The sequence below is a fragment of the Cottoperca gobio genome, chromosome 21 (genome assembly GCF_900634415.1).
Source record: "Cottoperca gobio chromosome 21, fCotGob3.1, whole genome shotgun sequence".
Classification (NCBI taxonomy): domain Eukaryota; kingdom Metazoa; phylum Chordata; class Actinopteri; order Perciformes; family Bovichtidae; genus Cottoperca; species Cottoperca gobio.
The window spans coordinates 13,276,235-13,291,044 of NC_041375.1; the positions used below are offsets into that span (position 1 = coordinate 13,276,235).

The 14,810-nt window shown below is 43.9% G+C and overlaps 1 protein-coding gene across 4 annotated transcripts in view; it reads left to right on the plus strand.

Moving 5' to 3' along the window:
- The window catches only part of LOC115025950 (protein FAM126B), a 41,729-nt gene that overhangs the window by 23,156 nt on the left and 3,763 nt on the right, over positions 1 to 14,810 (plus strand). For 2 of the 4 annotated variants that reach the window (XM_029458371.1, XM_029458372.1), the window contains exons 6-14: positions 61 to 240; positions 2,631 to 2,711; positions 4,727 to 4,842; positions 6,600 to 6,695; positions 7,820 to 7,936; positions 9,781 to 9,868; positions 10,082 to 10,238; positions 10,995 to 11,180; positions 13,997 to 14,748. In XM_029458371.1, the coding sequence (XP_029314231.1) occupies positions 61 to 240; positions 2,631 to 2,711; positions 4,727 to 4,842; positions 6,600 to 6,695; positions 7,820 to 7,936; positions 9,781 to 9,868; positions 10,082 to 10,238; positions 10,995 to 11,180; positions 13,997 to 14,748 (1,773 nt within the window). Of the gene's footprint in view, positions 1 to 60; positions 241 to 2,630; positions 2,712 to 4,726; positions 4,843 to 6,599; positions 6,696 to 7,819; positions 7,937 to 9,780; positions 9,869 to 10,081; positions 10,239 to 10,994; positions 11,181 to 13,996; positions 14,777 to 14,810 lie in introns of all 4 variants that reach the window. The other 2 variants (XM_029458373.1, XM_029458375.1) reach the window with 2 other exon arrangements.

Here is a 14,810-nt window from a genome sequence, read left to right on the forward strand (position 1 = left end):
TTCCACTAGAGTCTACCTTTTACTCATTTTAATTTACTTATGTCCCCTCCTCCAATCCAGCTGCTGGAGCCTGTGTGCCACCAACTGTTTGAGCTGTACCGGAGCTCTGAAGACCGCCTGCGCCGCTTCACCCTGCAGTTCCTGCCTGAGCTGGTGTGGGTATATCTACGCATCACGGCAAGCAGGGATCGCCAGAGCAACGGGTGCATCGAGGCCCTCCTCCTGGGCATCTATAACCTGGTGGGTAAAGACACGCAACAGGCAACCGTCTGTTAATTTAGGGAAATTAATTCTTAACTTGCTAGCTGTCAGATGCATTTTTGTGAGTCATTGTGCATCCCCAATTCAAAGTATCTATATGGTTACTAAGAGGGATGCAAAATAGTGGCTGCAAAAAAAGAGGTGACATGAAACCGGGCTAAGGATCAGTAATGAATAAGAAAATGAGTATTGCTCCAACTGTCATGATGGATGCCAATTCTGCCCGATGTTCCTAGTGAAAAATAATTTCAATTAAAAAATACTTAAATATAATAGCTGTTTATGTGGTTTGTTTTTGTGAGGTAAAAATGCTCTTTAAAAATGCAAGATCCCAAATGATTAATTATTTTTCATAATCAACAGGCAGAGTAACACTTTTTGCAGGAAGTCAGTTTCAAGACATTTCAATAAATTATTGCTTTTGACTCGCGGCCTACCATTTAAGTTTCGGTTTTGGCCCACCAAGGGAAAGTAATTGGGCACCCCTGCTCTAGGTGAAGTGTGCTTTAGAGGAACTCAAAGTCTCTACAGCTTGAGGGATGTTGCCCTGTAACTGACCCTGACAGAGAATCACACCGTTGATATCACCATCATTGTAGTCACATGTAAATGGCCAGCAGCAATGCACACAGTGTCTTAACTCTTCAAACACATGATGAGATAATTGACTAACCAGGATGTTGTGTTATAGTGCCACATCGCTGTCTGTTGACAAAACATTACTTTTTAGGAGCCTCACTATCTTTCCTTTATGGATAGAATAATATGCAATCTTTTTTTGATGGATGAATATAGGTAAATATAATATTTTTCTTTGAAACATTTCCAACCACATTCTACAACCGTGAAGATGGCTGTGAATGGCCCTGTGTAAATCACCGGTTATCTTTTGGACTTAATAATACAGGTGGAACAGTGAGGCTTGTACATTTGTTGACATCTTTAGGGCAATCTCCGATTAATGGATAGACCCAGGATAGATTGCATCACCAGGAAACACCCCTTAGGAAATGGGCTAAGAGCTAGAGATGTCAATAGAAAGAGCTCCATGTCAGCCAGCACCGCTAAAGGTATATCCATGCATAATTTATCCTTACATACAACTCCTCTCACACACACACGTACACGCACACAATGCTCATAGACCTCCTATGGTCATTTGCTCTCAGCAGTCCCATCAGATATTCAGAGATATGCTGCTGGCCAGTGAAGGGCAGGACAAGGCCTGAATGACGGGGAGAATGGGATATAAAAAGGGATAAAGCCTTGTTTGGTTCCACATTCCAAAACCTAGATTATGGATGCTTGGGTGGGCGGATGGATATAATCGTGTTTGTAGTTTTCTTTGCCTTCATTTGCACACAGCCAGGAAATTAAAAAATCTGACCACTTTGATCAGCATATGTGGGGGAAAAAAGAAAGAAAGAATTGCAGTAAAAGCACATTCATCCATATTTAATGATGCAACGTTAACACCCCCACCTTTCACATCTGCCATGCATTATACAGATAAAACTGAGGAATCGTTAATCGCTCAAAGAAAACATGAATATTTCTATCGTTGCTTTTCATTATGCTAACCTCTTTGAATCTCTGTCGATTGAGAAATTCAAATGTCACTCCTAAACTGTGTGTCACGGGGAGGTGTGGCATTTATACGTCACGCCACTTCATAAAAGACTTCCACGTAGGATGCTCGCGTGTTTCCTCCCTCTAAGCTCCTCCAGAAGCCTCCTCCTAGGTGCATTTATGGAAGATCATTGGTAAATCCTCCGTGAGGGAACGATTTCCCGGGTCACGGGAAGAGAGAGGACGAGAGAGTTAGCGTCATGAATAGCACCATATGTCTCTCAATCCTATGCCCACGTAGTAAAAACAATTTACTCCTCAGCTGCACATAATTCATTTACAGAGCAAAGTAGGAAAAACAAGTTCAACTCAACGTCTCTGAAAGTGCTTCATTATCGCTTTGACTGCGGTCGTGACTGGTGCAGAGAGTCAGGCATTACTTTTAATAAAGGCATAATTTTCAGGGACGCATTCATCTTTGTGTTATGTTTCATAGTGTGGAATTGAGTGGTGAGAGTGTTGGCAGCGGCATTTAATCTGTCAGAGTCAACAACACGTGCCAGCAGAATGGTCTTACACCAGCTCAACAGTGTGAGGGACGGTGGTCTGTACTGTTAACCATATGATGCTAAATGCTTTCCCCAGGCCACAGAGAAGGGCTGAACTGGGGAAAATGTACACAATCCGAATTCAATTCTCAATCTCAATGAGCGTCAAGCGGCAGTCTGTTGAAAACATTCCTCAATTCCTTTTAACGACGCATCTTTTCTGTCTCTTCCTCCCTCTCTTTGGTTTTGCAGGAGATCGTGGACAAAGACGGCAACAGCAGGCTCCTCTCCTTCACAATCCCATCTCTGTCCAAACCATCAATATACCATGAGGTAGGGCTCCTGTCTGTACTATGTAATATTTTGTTCTCAGTGTACTATTTGCTTTCCCTCTTCCTGCCTTTCTCATCTTTCTCCCCCTCTTATTTTAATCTATTGTGCTGCTTCTGTCTCTTTCTCTCCGTCTGCGCCTCCTTCTCACTGACCGTTGGAGCGCTATAGAGATTTATTTAAGTGGCTGTTTGGAAGATGACACCTCGTCAGTGTCCAACACTACAGGAGGTCAATTTTCATTAACATGCCCTCCAGGCCTCATCCATCTGTGTGTGTTTTAAGATGTCAGTATTCATCTGACAACGGAACTGAGGAGGTTTTTCACACAGTTACTTCTGTCACCTTTTGTGTGTACAACCAAAAGCTTCACTATAAATGTCTTTTTAAGGCAAGATGGTCCACTTTATTTCACCCTTCTCTATGACGGCAGGATTTTCCGCCTGTCTTCATGTGTTGCCGTTTTGTTTTTGAGCATACTAACACCTGAAGTCCCTCTCTGGACAAGCCACTTTTCTTATTCTCTGATTTACACAAGTCTAATTTTGAAAACATTTAGAATGAAAAGATTGGAATAAATCATTTACAGTTTTCAATTCTACTCAAACTGTTCTGTTTCTGTTGATTTTGTTTTTAAAGTAGGGCGACTTGATTTACAGTACCATCATTTACTGAGGGCACAAAGAAGAAGTGTGTCTTGTTGGACATTGGCTTTTTGTCTGCTACCAAGAAGCAGAGCAAAACACGTACAGCATATTTTCATACAGTGTGACAGCCCTCAGTGGATGCTAGTGTGCGTGTTGATGAGACTACAGTGTGTGGCATGTGCTTAGAGCGATTTATCGCTGTAATTACAAGCTTGAGAGGCTCTTCCCTCCATGCTGTGAGAATAAGGAAAGCATGGGTGAGGGAGGGGGGGGGGGGGGCTTTGTGTGTGCGTGAATCACTGACTGCTTCCTAGGCTGTAGTACGGCTCCACACATCACAGGGCCTTATCCCCAGGCCTCCAGCATTTGCATACACTCCAGTCTCTCTTTTTGAATTAATCTCTCCTCCCCTCCTTCTCTCTTAAGAATCTGACAGAATATCAATTCAATTTAGGGGTGACTTTTACTCTGCAGGCCATCAGAATAAAGTGGCCTTGTGATGTATTCTCAGTGGGACACAAGGCAGTCGTTATCTTTGCCACTTCCTTCTTTCTACTTTACTCATGAAAGAACAAAGATTTGAGATCATTTTTTCCTTATTACCGTATCAACCGTATTTGCTGTGTCTTGAATTTGTTCCAGATCGACTCAATACAGGACAAAAGGTGCAAGAACAGAACACACTGCATACCTGTGTGTCTATGATTATATAATGGAATCACAAACCAGGCTGTAAGCCCCTGAGATCCGGACAAATATTGTCCCTTGATCAGTTTAGTTAGTAGATAACGGCCTAAACGAGTGCCTGACTCATGTGATGTGTGAAATAACACCTTGACATTTCCCGTCCCAAAGGTTAATGTTTTATTTCATGGAAGTGAATGACCTTTTATCATGTTAGTGGAGGTGATTGTTTTGTCAGGTGAGGTGGCTGTTAAAATGTACTATAAAACACTGCAGGAAACCCTGACATGTCAGATTAGGTGTGCAGAAGCCTTTTACGAAAGTGAAGAGATTTGAATAGAAACATGGATTAAGTAGTTGAAAGGACTTTGTGCAGACTTTTTGAGATTAATGTGGCATGAAGGACTTTGTAGACGATACAAAGAAAATTGCGACACGTAACTTTTAGTGGAGGAGTTGCACAGTCAGTAATTTATCGACTAAAAAATGACTACATATTCAATAGGATAATGCATCATTTGGTTATCTACACATGACATTTCAGGAAACTCGTAATAACAAAATGGACTTTCTTAATGTAGCTGTAGAAGTGTCATGGTGAAACTTTTATGCCTTTCATCTCCCCTAACTTTGTTTTTCTTTTTTGTGTGCGTGTGTGCGTGTGTGTGTGTGTGTGTGTGTGTGTAGCCTTCTAGCCTGGGGCCCATGGCATTGACGGAGGGGGCCCTGTGTCAACATGATCTGATCCGAGTGGTGTACAGCGGCCTCCACCCACAGAGAGAGACGTTCACAGCTCAGAACAGGTACCATTCCACCAGCTGTTAACAGACGCAGACTAATCTGAGACGCAGTAACGTCATACAGTAGATTAAATTGCAGCAGTTTAGAGAAGGTGTGCTAAGTCTTCCGTACTGAATGACGTACCTGAGGGTGAAACCTTTTGCTGCTTTTCGGATACCGAGAAACTGCAGCGCAGTAGGCCGTTCAGCCTCAGTAAACACAGGTGGCACTTCCAGTCGTCATTCTCTTATTTATTCATTCTTTTCTTTCATTCACATCTCATCCTTCTCCATAAGATGAAAAAGACCTTTTAAGATGATCAGAGCATAGCCCACGACTCTCATTCAGCCTCCTCTGGCCAGACTCCGCAGGCCTGAAAGCTTTTTTGGCTCTCGCATGATAATCTTAGCATAGTAATGAAGCGCGCTGGAGTCCTGCCAGGAAATGGTCTGCTGTTTGTTTGCAGTGACACATGCGCAGAGACAGACACACCATCAGCGCTGATACTTCAGATGTGTAAGGGCACAGATAGCACAGGTCACTCCCACGCGTTGTCCAGAGCGGCGTGGCCCTCCGACTATGATGAACATAAAACATCATAAATATAGTGAATGGATTTCAGCAGGGCCAGGACTCACAGCTTATCTGGAAATCCATTTGTGAGCCTGAGCCTGAGATGGTGTTTATGAGAAGAAAGCCCCAAGCTCCTGAGAGGTGCCGGCTCACTCCGACTGATGATATACAACCAGGCCATTTACTTCCCCTTGTGCACAGAGTCAATTATGGCCCTTACACTCGAGGTCCTCCTACCAACACATGCACCAAAAATCCTTTTCAAAAAAATATATTCTTGCTGTAAAATAGTCTGTTAAGCAAAGTGCATGTTCAGCCGTTTTGTTCATTGGGATCTACTGTGCTGTATTTAGATTCAAAGCCTTCTCCACTGCAGTAATCACACTTAAACTCTCAACACACACCATGTCAGTTTAGTCCAATCAGTCAGGCCAAATGCAGGGTGCGTAAGACTAAATAAAGTTTGTTGGTACAATATTTAGCAATAAGGCCGTAATTACCTCCACCGAGGAGGGGAATGCTTTCGGTTTGGTTGGTTTGTCTGTCGGTCAGCAGGATTACAGAAAAACGTAATGCCTGAATAACATTTAACTTGGTGGAAGGGCATGGGCTAAGGAAGAACTGGCGTTAAAAGGTGCTAAATACGACATTAAGGGTCTGCTCACAGCTCTCACACCTCTGACATCACAAGCAAACATGGAGGTGGCTGAGCCGAAAAGGCGGCGGCGGCGGCGGCGGCTAGCAGTGCTAACACGACGCTAACGGTGCTAACCGCTCTGACAGTGCAGACAGAGTTAACAGTGTTAAACTGAGGGGCAACTTCCGCGGTAACTGCACATGTTGTATAACTGCAACGCTTCACTGTCCTTTGTCAAATAAAGGCGAAAATGCCTAAAAAAAACAATTATGTGAATTATTAGCTGATGTCCCATTTTCCCTTGACGCAGCAGTGCAACAGTCAGCTTCATAGTTCATAAATTGCATGAGCAGCCTTTCGTAATTGCCTACGGCAAAGGTGTCGAAGAAATTAGTGGATAGAATGTTAGACAAAAATGGACAAGTTGGGGTTTAGATGATATTAGATGAAACACTTTTTAAAGATTTTACATAATATCATTCTTGGTGTTTTAGCTTGAACTGGGTTAATAAGACCCTAATAATAAGAGTATGTATTACTGTGCTTGATTCAGACGTTTTCTGGTTGCAGGTTTGAAGTGCTGTGTTTCCTCATGCTCTGCTACAACTCTGCCGTGGTGTACATGCCCCTATCTTCCTACCAGTCAGTCTGCAGAATGAGCTCACGGTGAGGAAAAGCTGTGTCCTTTTTGTGTGTCTTTTTTGTGTCTTTTTTGTGTGTCTTTTATCACCCACAGTTTGTGTCCTTTCTGTAGCACATGAGTGACCACCCTATTCTCCTCCACCTCCATTACTTGCTCTACTGAATCTAGCATTAAATCACTCTCTGCCCTGTAGCCATACACTGACCTTGATACAGACTGTCCTGGCAGCAGGAGGATTTGATAAGTACATTTTCATAAAGCCTCAGTTGTCTGCGTTTGGCCAGATAAAAGCATCGCAGCTGGATACTTGTCGATCTGGGAAACACTGAGATGGCCTGGAGATAGGAGAAAGGATCAATGTGGAATTCACAATACGAGGCTCTGTAGTGGAGCCGCCGCCCTGTGGTTGCTCCACCGCAGCACGCAGACGCTTCAGGATTTGAAGACTTCCCTACTGTGAATGAACAGTCAGACAACGCCTGAAGGAAGCTCCGTCTAGACAGACGGCAAACTGTGTGACTGAAGATTTTAGCGTACGAGAACAATGCTCAATGCCTCAATGTGTGGACTCCAAACATCCCGTCGTCTGACTTTGTCTGACCTCTGTGACTGTAGTTTGATGTTTTTTCTCTTTGTGATGTTCTCTATAGCTCTTATAGAACCCAATAATGTAATCATTTCCTGAAAATGTGATAAGGGCAAAAAAAACAACAACATAATAACATTTACACAAAAATTCAATAAAACTCAATTATGTAATAACTTCAACAATAATGTAATACTCATGACTGATATTGTAATACCATTTTTACATTTTACATTTACATTTCCAATGGAAAAAAGCATACTTATTTATATTCTTACGTTATCTGTCAAAATCAGTTTTGGGAAAAAAAGACCCACTGAAAAAGTGTCACAGTATTGGTATTGATATTACAATATCAGTCAGGGCATGTTGTTACATTATTATTCAAGTTATCACATTATTTGGTTTCATTACATTCGTTCTGCTTAAGTGAAAATGTTATTACATTTTCAGGAAATGATTACATTATTGGGTGCTACAGTTCTTAACAAGGCTCATCTGTTTGCTGTATAACTGTAATCACCGTGTGTGTGTGTGTGTGTGTGTATATTCCCTCCTCAGACTGTGTGTGTGTGGCTTCCCCCGGCAGCAGAAGAAGCTTTGGAGGGAACCGTGTAACCGCGTGCTGCTGGACCCCGAGTTCATGGTGCAGATGCTGACTGCAGTTTATCACGCCATGTATGTATTTTGAACAAGTAGTGTACAGTGTTTGTTTGTTTTACCTTTTTCTCTGGGAGCACTGAGAGTAATCCAAAACAGTAAAGTTGCAGCAAAACAATGAGCTGAAAGTCGCTATAAATCTCGTCACTACGAGAGACCCCTTTCAAATTGTCACATTGTTTTCACATTGTCATTTGATACATTGTTATTACATTATTTTTTAATTATAGCTGCGTAACTGGCTTTCATCCATGCCCCTTCACACCACCACTCTTTATTGGAAGATCATTGAGGACGTTAAGTAACACATAATAGGTAATTGGATAATAGTCTCGTGTGTGTTGCTCACATTAACAGATATCATCACAGACCCGAGTTCCTTTATGAGTTCCTATATAACACAACGTTTCTCATTTTTGTGATTGTGCCTCTGCCGGACATCACTAATGAGGGCAGTCTCTCTTTATCGTTTGCTGCGATGTACTGCAGAAAATCTCCTAACCGTATATGTTAGCGCTTTACCAAGGATAGAAGCTCCCCACTGTAAAGACTGATTACAGTGCAGTGCATTGTGGGAGCAGGTTTCATCCCCTATGAGGACAGTCGTTGCAAAGCTGATTACGGCCTCACGATGATGTCTCGTACTCGGAGAAGGATCCCTGATACAGTAGTGACTGGAATCACCACTGTTAAGGATGGTGTGACAAGGAGAGTGGAGAGAATGAGTATGCATTGTGCCTCCTCGCCCCCACAAGGGTACACCAATCAGGAGATTGGAGCAGCCAGTGCCGCTGGAAAAAGGGTGCGTGTGTTTTGTGTGTAAGAATAATACCCTTTTCAGTAATCCCGACCATAGGTCACCTCAGTGCCAGCCTGAAGTCTCACATTCAGCCTTGGCCGGAGCAGGCGCACATGAATAGCAGATAAACATGAATCCACTGCTCCACACATGCAGAGAGGACCTTGGCACTCGTCGAGGACACTGGGATTTAGGTTAATAAGTCTGCTAATGCTACTGCGCTGCAATACCACATGAAAAGAGAGAGAGAGAGAGAGAGAGAGAGAGAGAGAGAGAGAGAGACGGAGAGAGAGACACACATGGATATCAGAACAAACATGCTACATTTTTGTTTATTTTCAGGTTTTAAATGTAGTCAGGCCCCATTATCCAGCCTTCAGAACATCACAGTCTGTTTCTACCTGCCCATTCATTCCATCCCTTTCATCTGGAGTTTAAAGGGAACCCCTCGCATTTGTCCCCGGCCGTGTGATTGTTACATGCGCAGAGTTCAGCCGCACAATTCTTCTTCTTTCCTTTTCTTTTTATATGTGTAATGTATTTATTTCTAGTTGCTGTTCCTTTTAATCCGTCCAGATTGACTGCAGGGTTGTGACATCACCATGTGCAACGCTAATGACAGCCCCCATTTTTTTTTTTTGCAAAGAGACAAGTGACGCACTGTTTCCATATCATTTGACCACATTGACGTAACACAAATTAGCAGGGTGGATTTTTACTGCATATATTTCTGTGATTTTCACAGAATGAGTTAGAGAAAAGGCACGTTATCTCCGTGAATGTATTTATTCCCTTTTTTAAAACTTCTCTCCGTGTTGTCAGGAAATAAGGTAAAGCACAGGGTAAACAGACCATAGTGTGACAAAGAGGTATAATCGTCCTGACTGGACAGCTTCTTCTTCCCTCCCTCGCTGAAGCTGCAGGCATTACTGAATAACTATTAATAGTTCACAGGGATGAGACTCCGACATCAAGGCATTTAGTCAGAGACTCCTGTTCATGCAAATAAGATCACAACATGACGTTGTTAAATGCCAGTGCTTTTGTGTTTTGTGATGTGTAGATACAATGGAGAGTGGGAGATGGGTCGGGAAGCTCTGGAGGACATTCTGTACCGAACTCAGCTGGAGCTTTACTCCCAGCCGCTCTTGGTAAGAGCAACAGCACCGTGTGTCCATAGAGTTAATTCACATATTCAACCTTGAGTCAAATACAAAACACTGTAGTAAAAACAATTTTGCCATGTTTCACACAAGTCTCCACAATCCTTAGAATCAGGGATGATTGCCAAATCGGGCTCTTAATCAGGCTTCAAATCGTGTAATATCTTCCTGCTTATCGACCTGTGTATGTGTCATCTCCAGCTGGGGAACGCCATGAAGAACTCGCTGCCAGACAGCGCTCCAGATGAGCCGCGGGGCCGCAAGGTGCTCCAGGTGGAGGTGACACCCACCATTAGCCGCATCTCCATGTCAGCCATCACCACCGCCTCCATACGACGCCACCGCTGGAAGAGAGAGGGTAAGACTGCAGCAGCCCTGGAAACAGGAAGACCTGCCGTCGTGGCTGCAGCACACGGAGAAGTGTCGCAGGCCTCGGTGCAGGAGAGATCTCAGGAGATGTGACAGCACAGTAGATCCATTACGATACTTTTGTTTTGCCCTCGTTATTGATGTAGCGCTCCAGCGTAGGGTGGAGTTATGTCATGCAAGGAGAAGCACCAGTGTTAACTTTTTATTTTAAGCTGTAACTTACAACCTTTTTTTCCGATCACTGAAACGCCACACGAGGGAACTGTTTGGTGAGAGAATGACTTTTCTGGTGTTTGTCCTTTAGCAGTGAGAAGAAAATCTGTTTCTGTGTAAACCAGTCACACCATGAGCATCGTCCAAATGGTGTTTCATGTCAGTATGTAACTGTGGTCACATAGTCTCTCTGTGTTGCAGCGCTTGTGCCGCTCACTGCTCCTTATTGCTCTTCTTTTGCTCGTTTTGTCTATCAAGTGTGTGCTGTGCTTTGTATCAGTTAAATTTAAGGTGTGTGGTTCATGAGAAACCCCCGACAAAATGGTGCCTGTAGATTCCACCGACTCCATTTCGCCCAGTAGATGGGCGAGAAATGGGGCAGTTCATTTTTTTTTAAACTATCATTCTGTAATCTACAAATTAATTTACAGACAGCTGTTAGGCCTGCTGTGCCCGTGATGAGGCCCAAATCGGGTTGAGGCTTTCTGCCACTAAAGAAACACATTTCCCCGTCTGTGTTGTTGACTCCCAGATTGTTTTGACGACTCAACCGCTGCAGAGTTGAGCCTCATCGTCAATCCGCCTAGCTACGCCAAGCGCCACCACCACCACCACTACCACCACTCTCCCTGGGACCCCGCAGCCAAAGAGGAGAGAGAAGCGCGGCCTCACAGCCACCACAGCAGCAGCAGCATCATTCCCCCCATCACATTTGAGGGTAGGGTACAGGGGCAGACACTCGGAACAGAGAGGGTCTCAGGAGGAGGTGCCCCTTCGATCTGTATCTCCCTCCCCCCCCCGTCCTCCTCCTACCTCTCCTCCTCCTCCTCCTCCTCCTCCTCCTCCTACTTCTCATCAAATTGAGGGGGTTACCTCTGCCGTACTCATTTTGGCTGCCTCTTCTTTCCCCAGAGTATACTAACTCATCCAGTTTATAAGGCCCTCAGACAACAACCCGTCTACTACCAGACCACTGCTATTTTTCGTCTTATCCAAGAATGGAAGAGTCGCCTATTCTGGGTTTGAAGGAAGTGTGGCCATTTTGCATGGGCCTGCCATCATGTCATACCCTCTCTTTTACCTCATCATGCCTCCAACGTACTTGCGACTGCTGCCCTTGTCACTCACTGAGCATGTTCAGTGCCCAGCCTGCAGCTTGACCTTTTTACTCTGGGCTTTTCTCAACTCTCCGTGCCTGATAATTGGTTTTTATCGACTTAATTTTTTCTGTAAACAGGAAAAATACATCCCGTTTTTTTTATTTTTTATTACAAAATTGGCTCAGAGCACCCGACATATTGTTTGTGTAGTGCCCCTCGTGGTGTTTGACAGCAAGTTTTGGGTCACTCGGGCCAGCAGCAACCATCTGCTGCCGCCGTTCTGCAGGAAGAGGCCTTTCAATTTGCTTTTCAGTCCAGCAGCTTTTATTGTATGCTAATTTTGTGTTCAGTGAGTGGGAACGAGCCCTTCATCATGCATGCGCACGCTACGGCAAGCTTCGGAAAATTTTACAAAACACAAAACCCTGGATCACTAACATTTCAAATGACGAGGCCAAGTGAGCAGACTGAATATTGTCACGGTTTACAAATCCAATACTTTGAACTGCAAAGGTCAAGTCTAAAGTCAGTCACACGGCCCATTTTGTCTTGTTTAATGTGTGTTCATTTCCATGCGTGGTTGCTACATGGTTTGCAATCTTGAAACATCTTTTAGATCATTTTGACATGACGGTCAGCGTTTGTCTTCTTCCCATAATCTCACATTAGACTCAGTGCAACTGTCTTGAAAGAATCATTAAAGTAGTTTCATTAGATTGAAATTACTGGACATTCTCTTGCAGAAAGAAATATCAACCTTAACACATGTCCTTTAGTTTGGGGGTTGCATTGCAGTGATATTGGAAATTACCATACTGAAGGCTTTGCATGTTTAATCCTCTACAAATTGCAACTAATTATATTTCTTTTGATTATTAGTACTTTATGAATCACTCTGGGGAAATTCAATAGATTTTCCTTCCTTCTTGGAAGCCATTGGTTTCCAGTGCAGACTCAAAGTAGCTACTCAAATACTAAATATTTCATTGCTTATTTATTTTTTTTCTGTTGAGAAAGAGATTTTTTTTTTTATATTACAAAACTCACATCATCCTTTTCATACATATATTTGTATTCAGGGTTTTAGTTCCGAGAATAATACCTCCATGTATGCAAAGATTTTCGGCAGTCTGATCTAAATGTTGTCATGTACTTGAATGCACCATTAGGTAAGAGTTTATAAAAGTGCTCTACAGTTGCATTAGCACACAACAAAATGACATTTTTACTGTAGTGGATTATATATGTCAAACACATTCCGTTCTGAAATGACTGGAAACCAATAGCAAGCATATGAATGAGTTGCACAAACAAATGTAAAACAATTGTGGTTTAAAAGGCTTAAAACATGCAGAAACGCAGGTATGATCCTTTTTAATTGCAAATCTTTAAATAACTTTTAGCTCTTCATCTGGGATTGGTTTGAATTGTAAGGGCTTGCAGACTGGCCCATTTAGCCTTGTATGGCTGTCAGCTCTAACTGGAGTGCTATTGATCTGATGAGGTGTACGGACTCGCCTCGGTGCTCTCCACAGATTGGCAGCCTCGTCTCGGCCGGCCAACCATCTGACCACTGGGCCGGTGCTGCAGGAGAAACGAGGGACGGGGCAGGAGAGCATGTGTCTTCTCCTCATGTTATGTGCATGTCAGTCCAGACCTTTTTTCTTCTCGATTTCGCCATTTCTTTTCCGGTGCTGCCTGTGGTTCCCTGTCGTCCAATGTTGCTTGTCCCAACGATGCATGACGGAGACAGACGGCTGATCCTCTTGTCTCTTCTGTTTAACAGGATTTACCCTGCACACTGTATGTCATTAACATGCTTTTTTTTTTTCTAACTTAATTTATCATCTTTTTCCCTTTCAGCTTTCAAAGATGGACTATTAACATATTATTTCTTTTATATGTCTTAATATCAATGTTGTGCCTGTTCTATCAAAGTATCACCAGATATTATTCTAATACAATCCTGTACATGACATCTTATGCTAGACGAGCTCTGCTATCCGGCAGGTTATTGAACTCGCACTGTTCCTAAACAAACAGCCAGTCAGATTTAAGTCAATCTGAATTACATCAGATGAGCAAAGCTCAAGGTCATTGTGTACCGTATTGAACTGTTTGGTGCATGATCACTCGTTATGCACCAGCTGATGAAGCAGCCTGCAGTCTGTGGAGTGCGAGAGTTAGTGTATTACTTATAAACACACACAAAACTTTACTATTAATAGCAATTGGTTTATTAGTGTTTTGGAAGTTGTTTGCAGGCACTGTCAGGATGTTGGTTTTTTTCTTTTAAACTGAATTTGTGCAAAAGAATTTATGGCATTGGAGTTCAAAGTTTTGTTTACAGTCATATTTAAGCTCAGTCGTTGTCTGATCTTGCTCACTGTTTGTCCATCATGCTTTCTTTCTGTCTATGTTCGTGCATGTTCAGATGCTGATGGTATGAGCGGTGGGGAAGATTCCTTCAATGTCAACGACCCAGACGAGGGATTCTCCTCTGGGGCGTCTAACAGCAGCCAGCCCAGTGGCACCAAGGTGGGCGGCGGCGTGGGGCCGAGGGGCGGCAGCCTGAACAGCAGCAGCAGCAGCATCAAGAAAGCTATCACGGCCCGGCTGTCCCGGGACAAGGAGAGAGATCGGGAGAAGGAACGGGAGAAGGAACGGGAGAAGGAACGGGAGAAGGAACGGGAGAAGGAACGGGAGAAGGAACGAGAGAAGGATCGGGAGAAGGAACGAGAGAAGGAGCGAGAGAGGGAGGTGGAAAAACAGGCAGAGTTGTCAGCGGATCACCAGGCAGCTGTTCGGAGGCACAACCAGAGGCAGCAGTCGCCTCCAGCCAGCATTAACTTGGATGCCATCCAGCTGAGCCCCATAAAGAAGCACCTGAGCTTCCCTGCGGGGCCCACGCTGGTGCGGACTGGCAGCACCTCATCCAGCAAGTCCTTTGACTGCATGAATTTCAACCTGAATGGAAGCGATGACGTGCGTGAGGAGGAAGCGGCGGAGGGGGGCTCTGACAAGGAAGGAGTGCTTCCAGCAGGCCACTCCCACCGCCACTCCACCATTAGCCTGCAGGAGGAGCACCTCGTCAGGCCACAGGATGCCCAGGACCTCCTGTCTTCTGGAGCTCCTCTCACCAAGCAGTCCCGCTCCCCCAGTTTCAACATGCAGATCATATCACAGGTCTAACTTGCAATGCAGAGCATGGCAAACACACACACACACACACACACACACACACACAC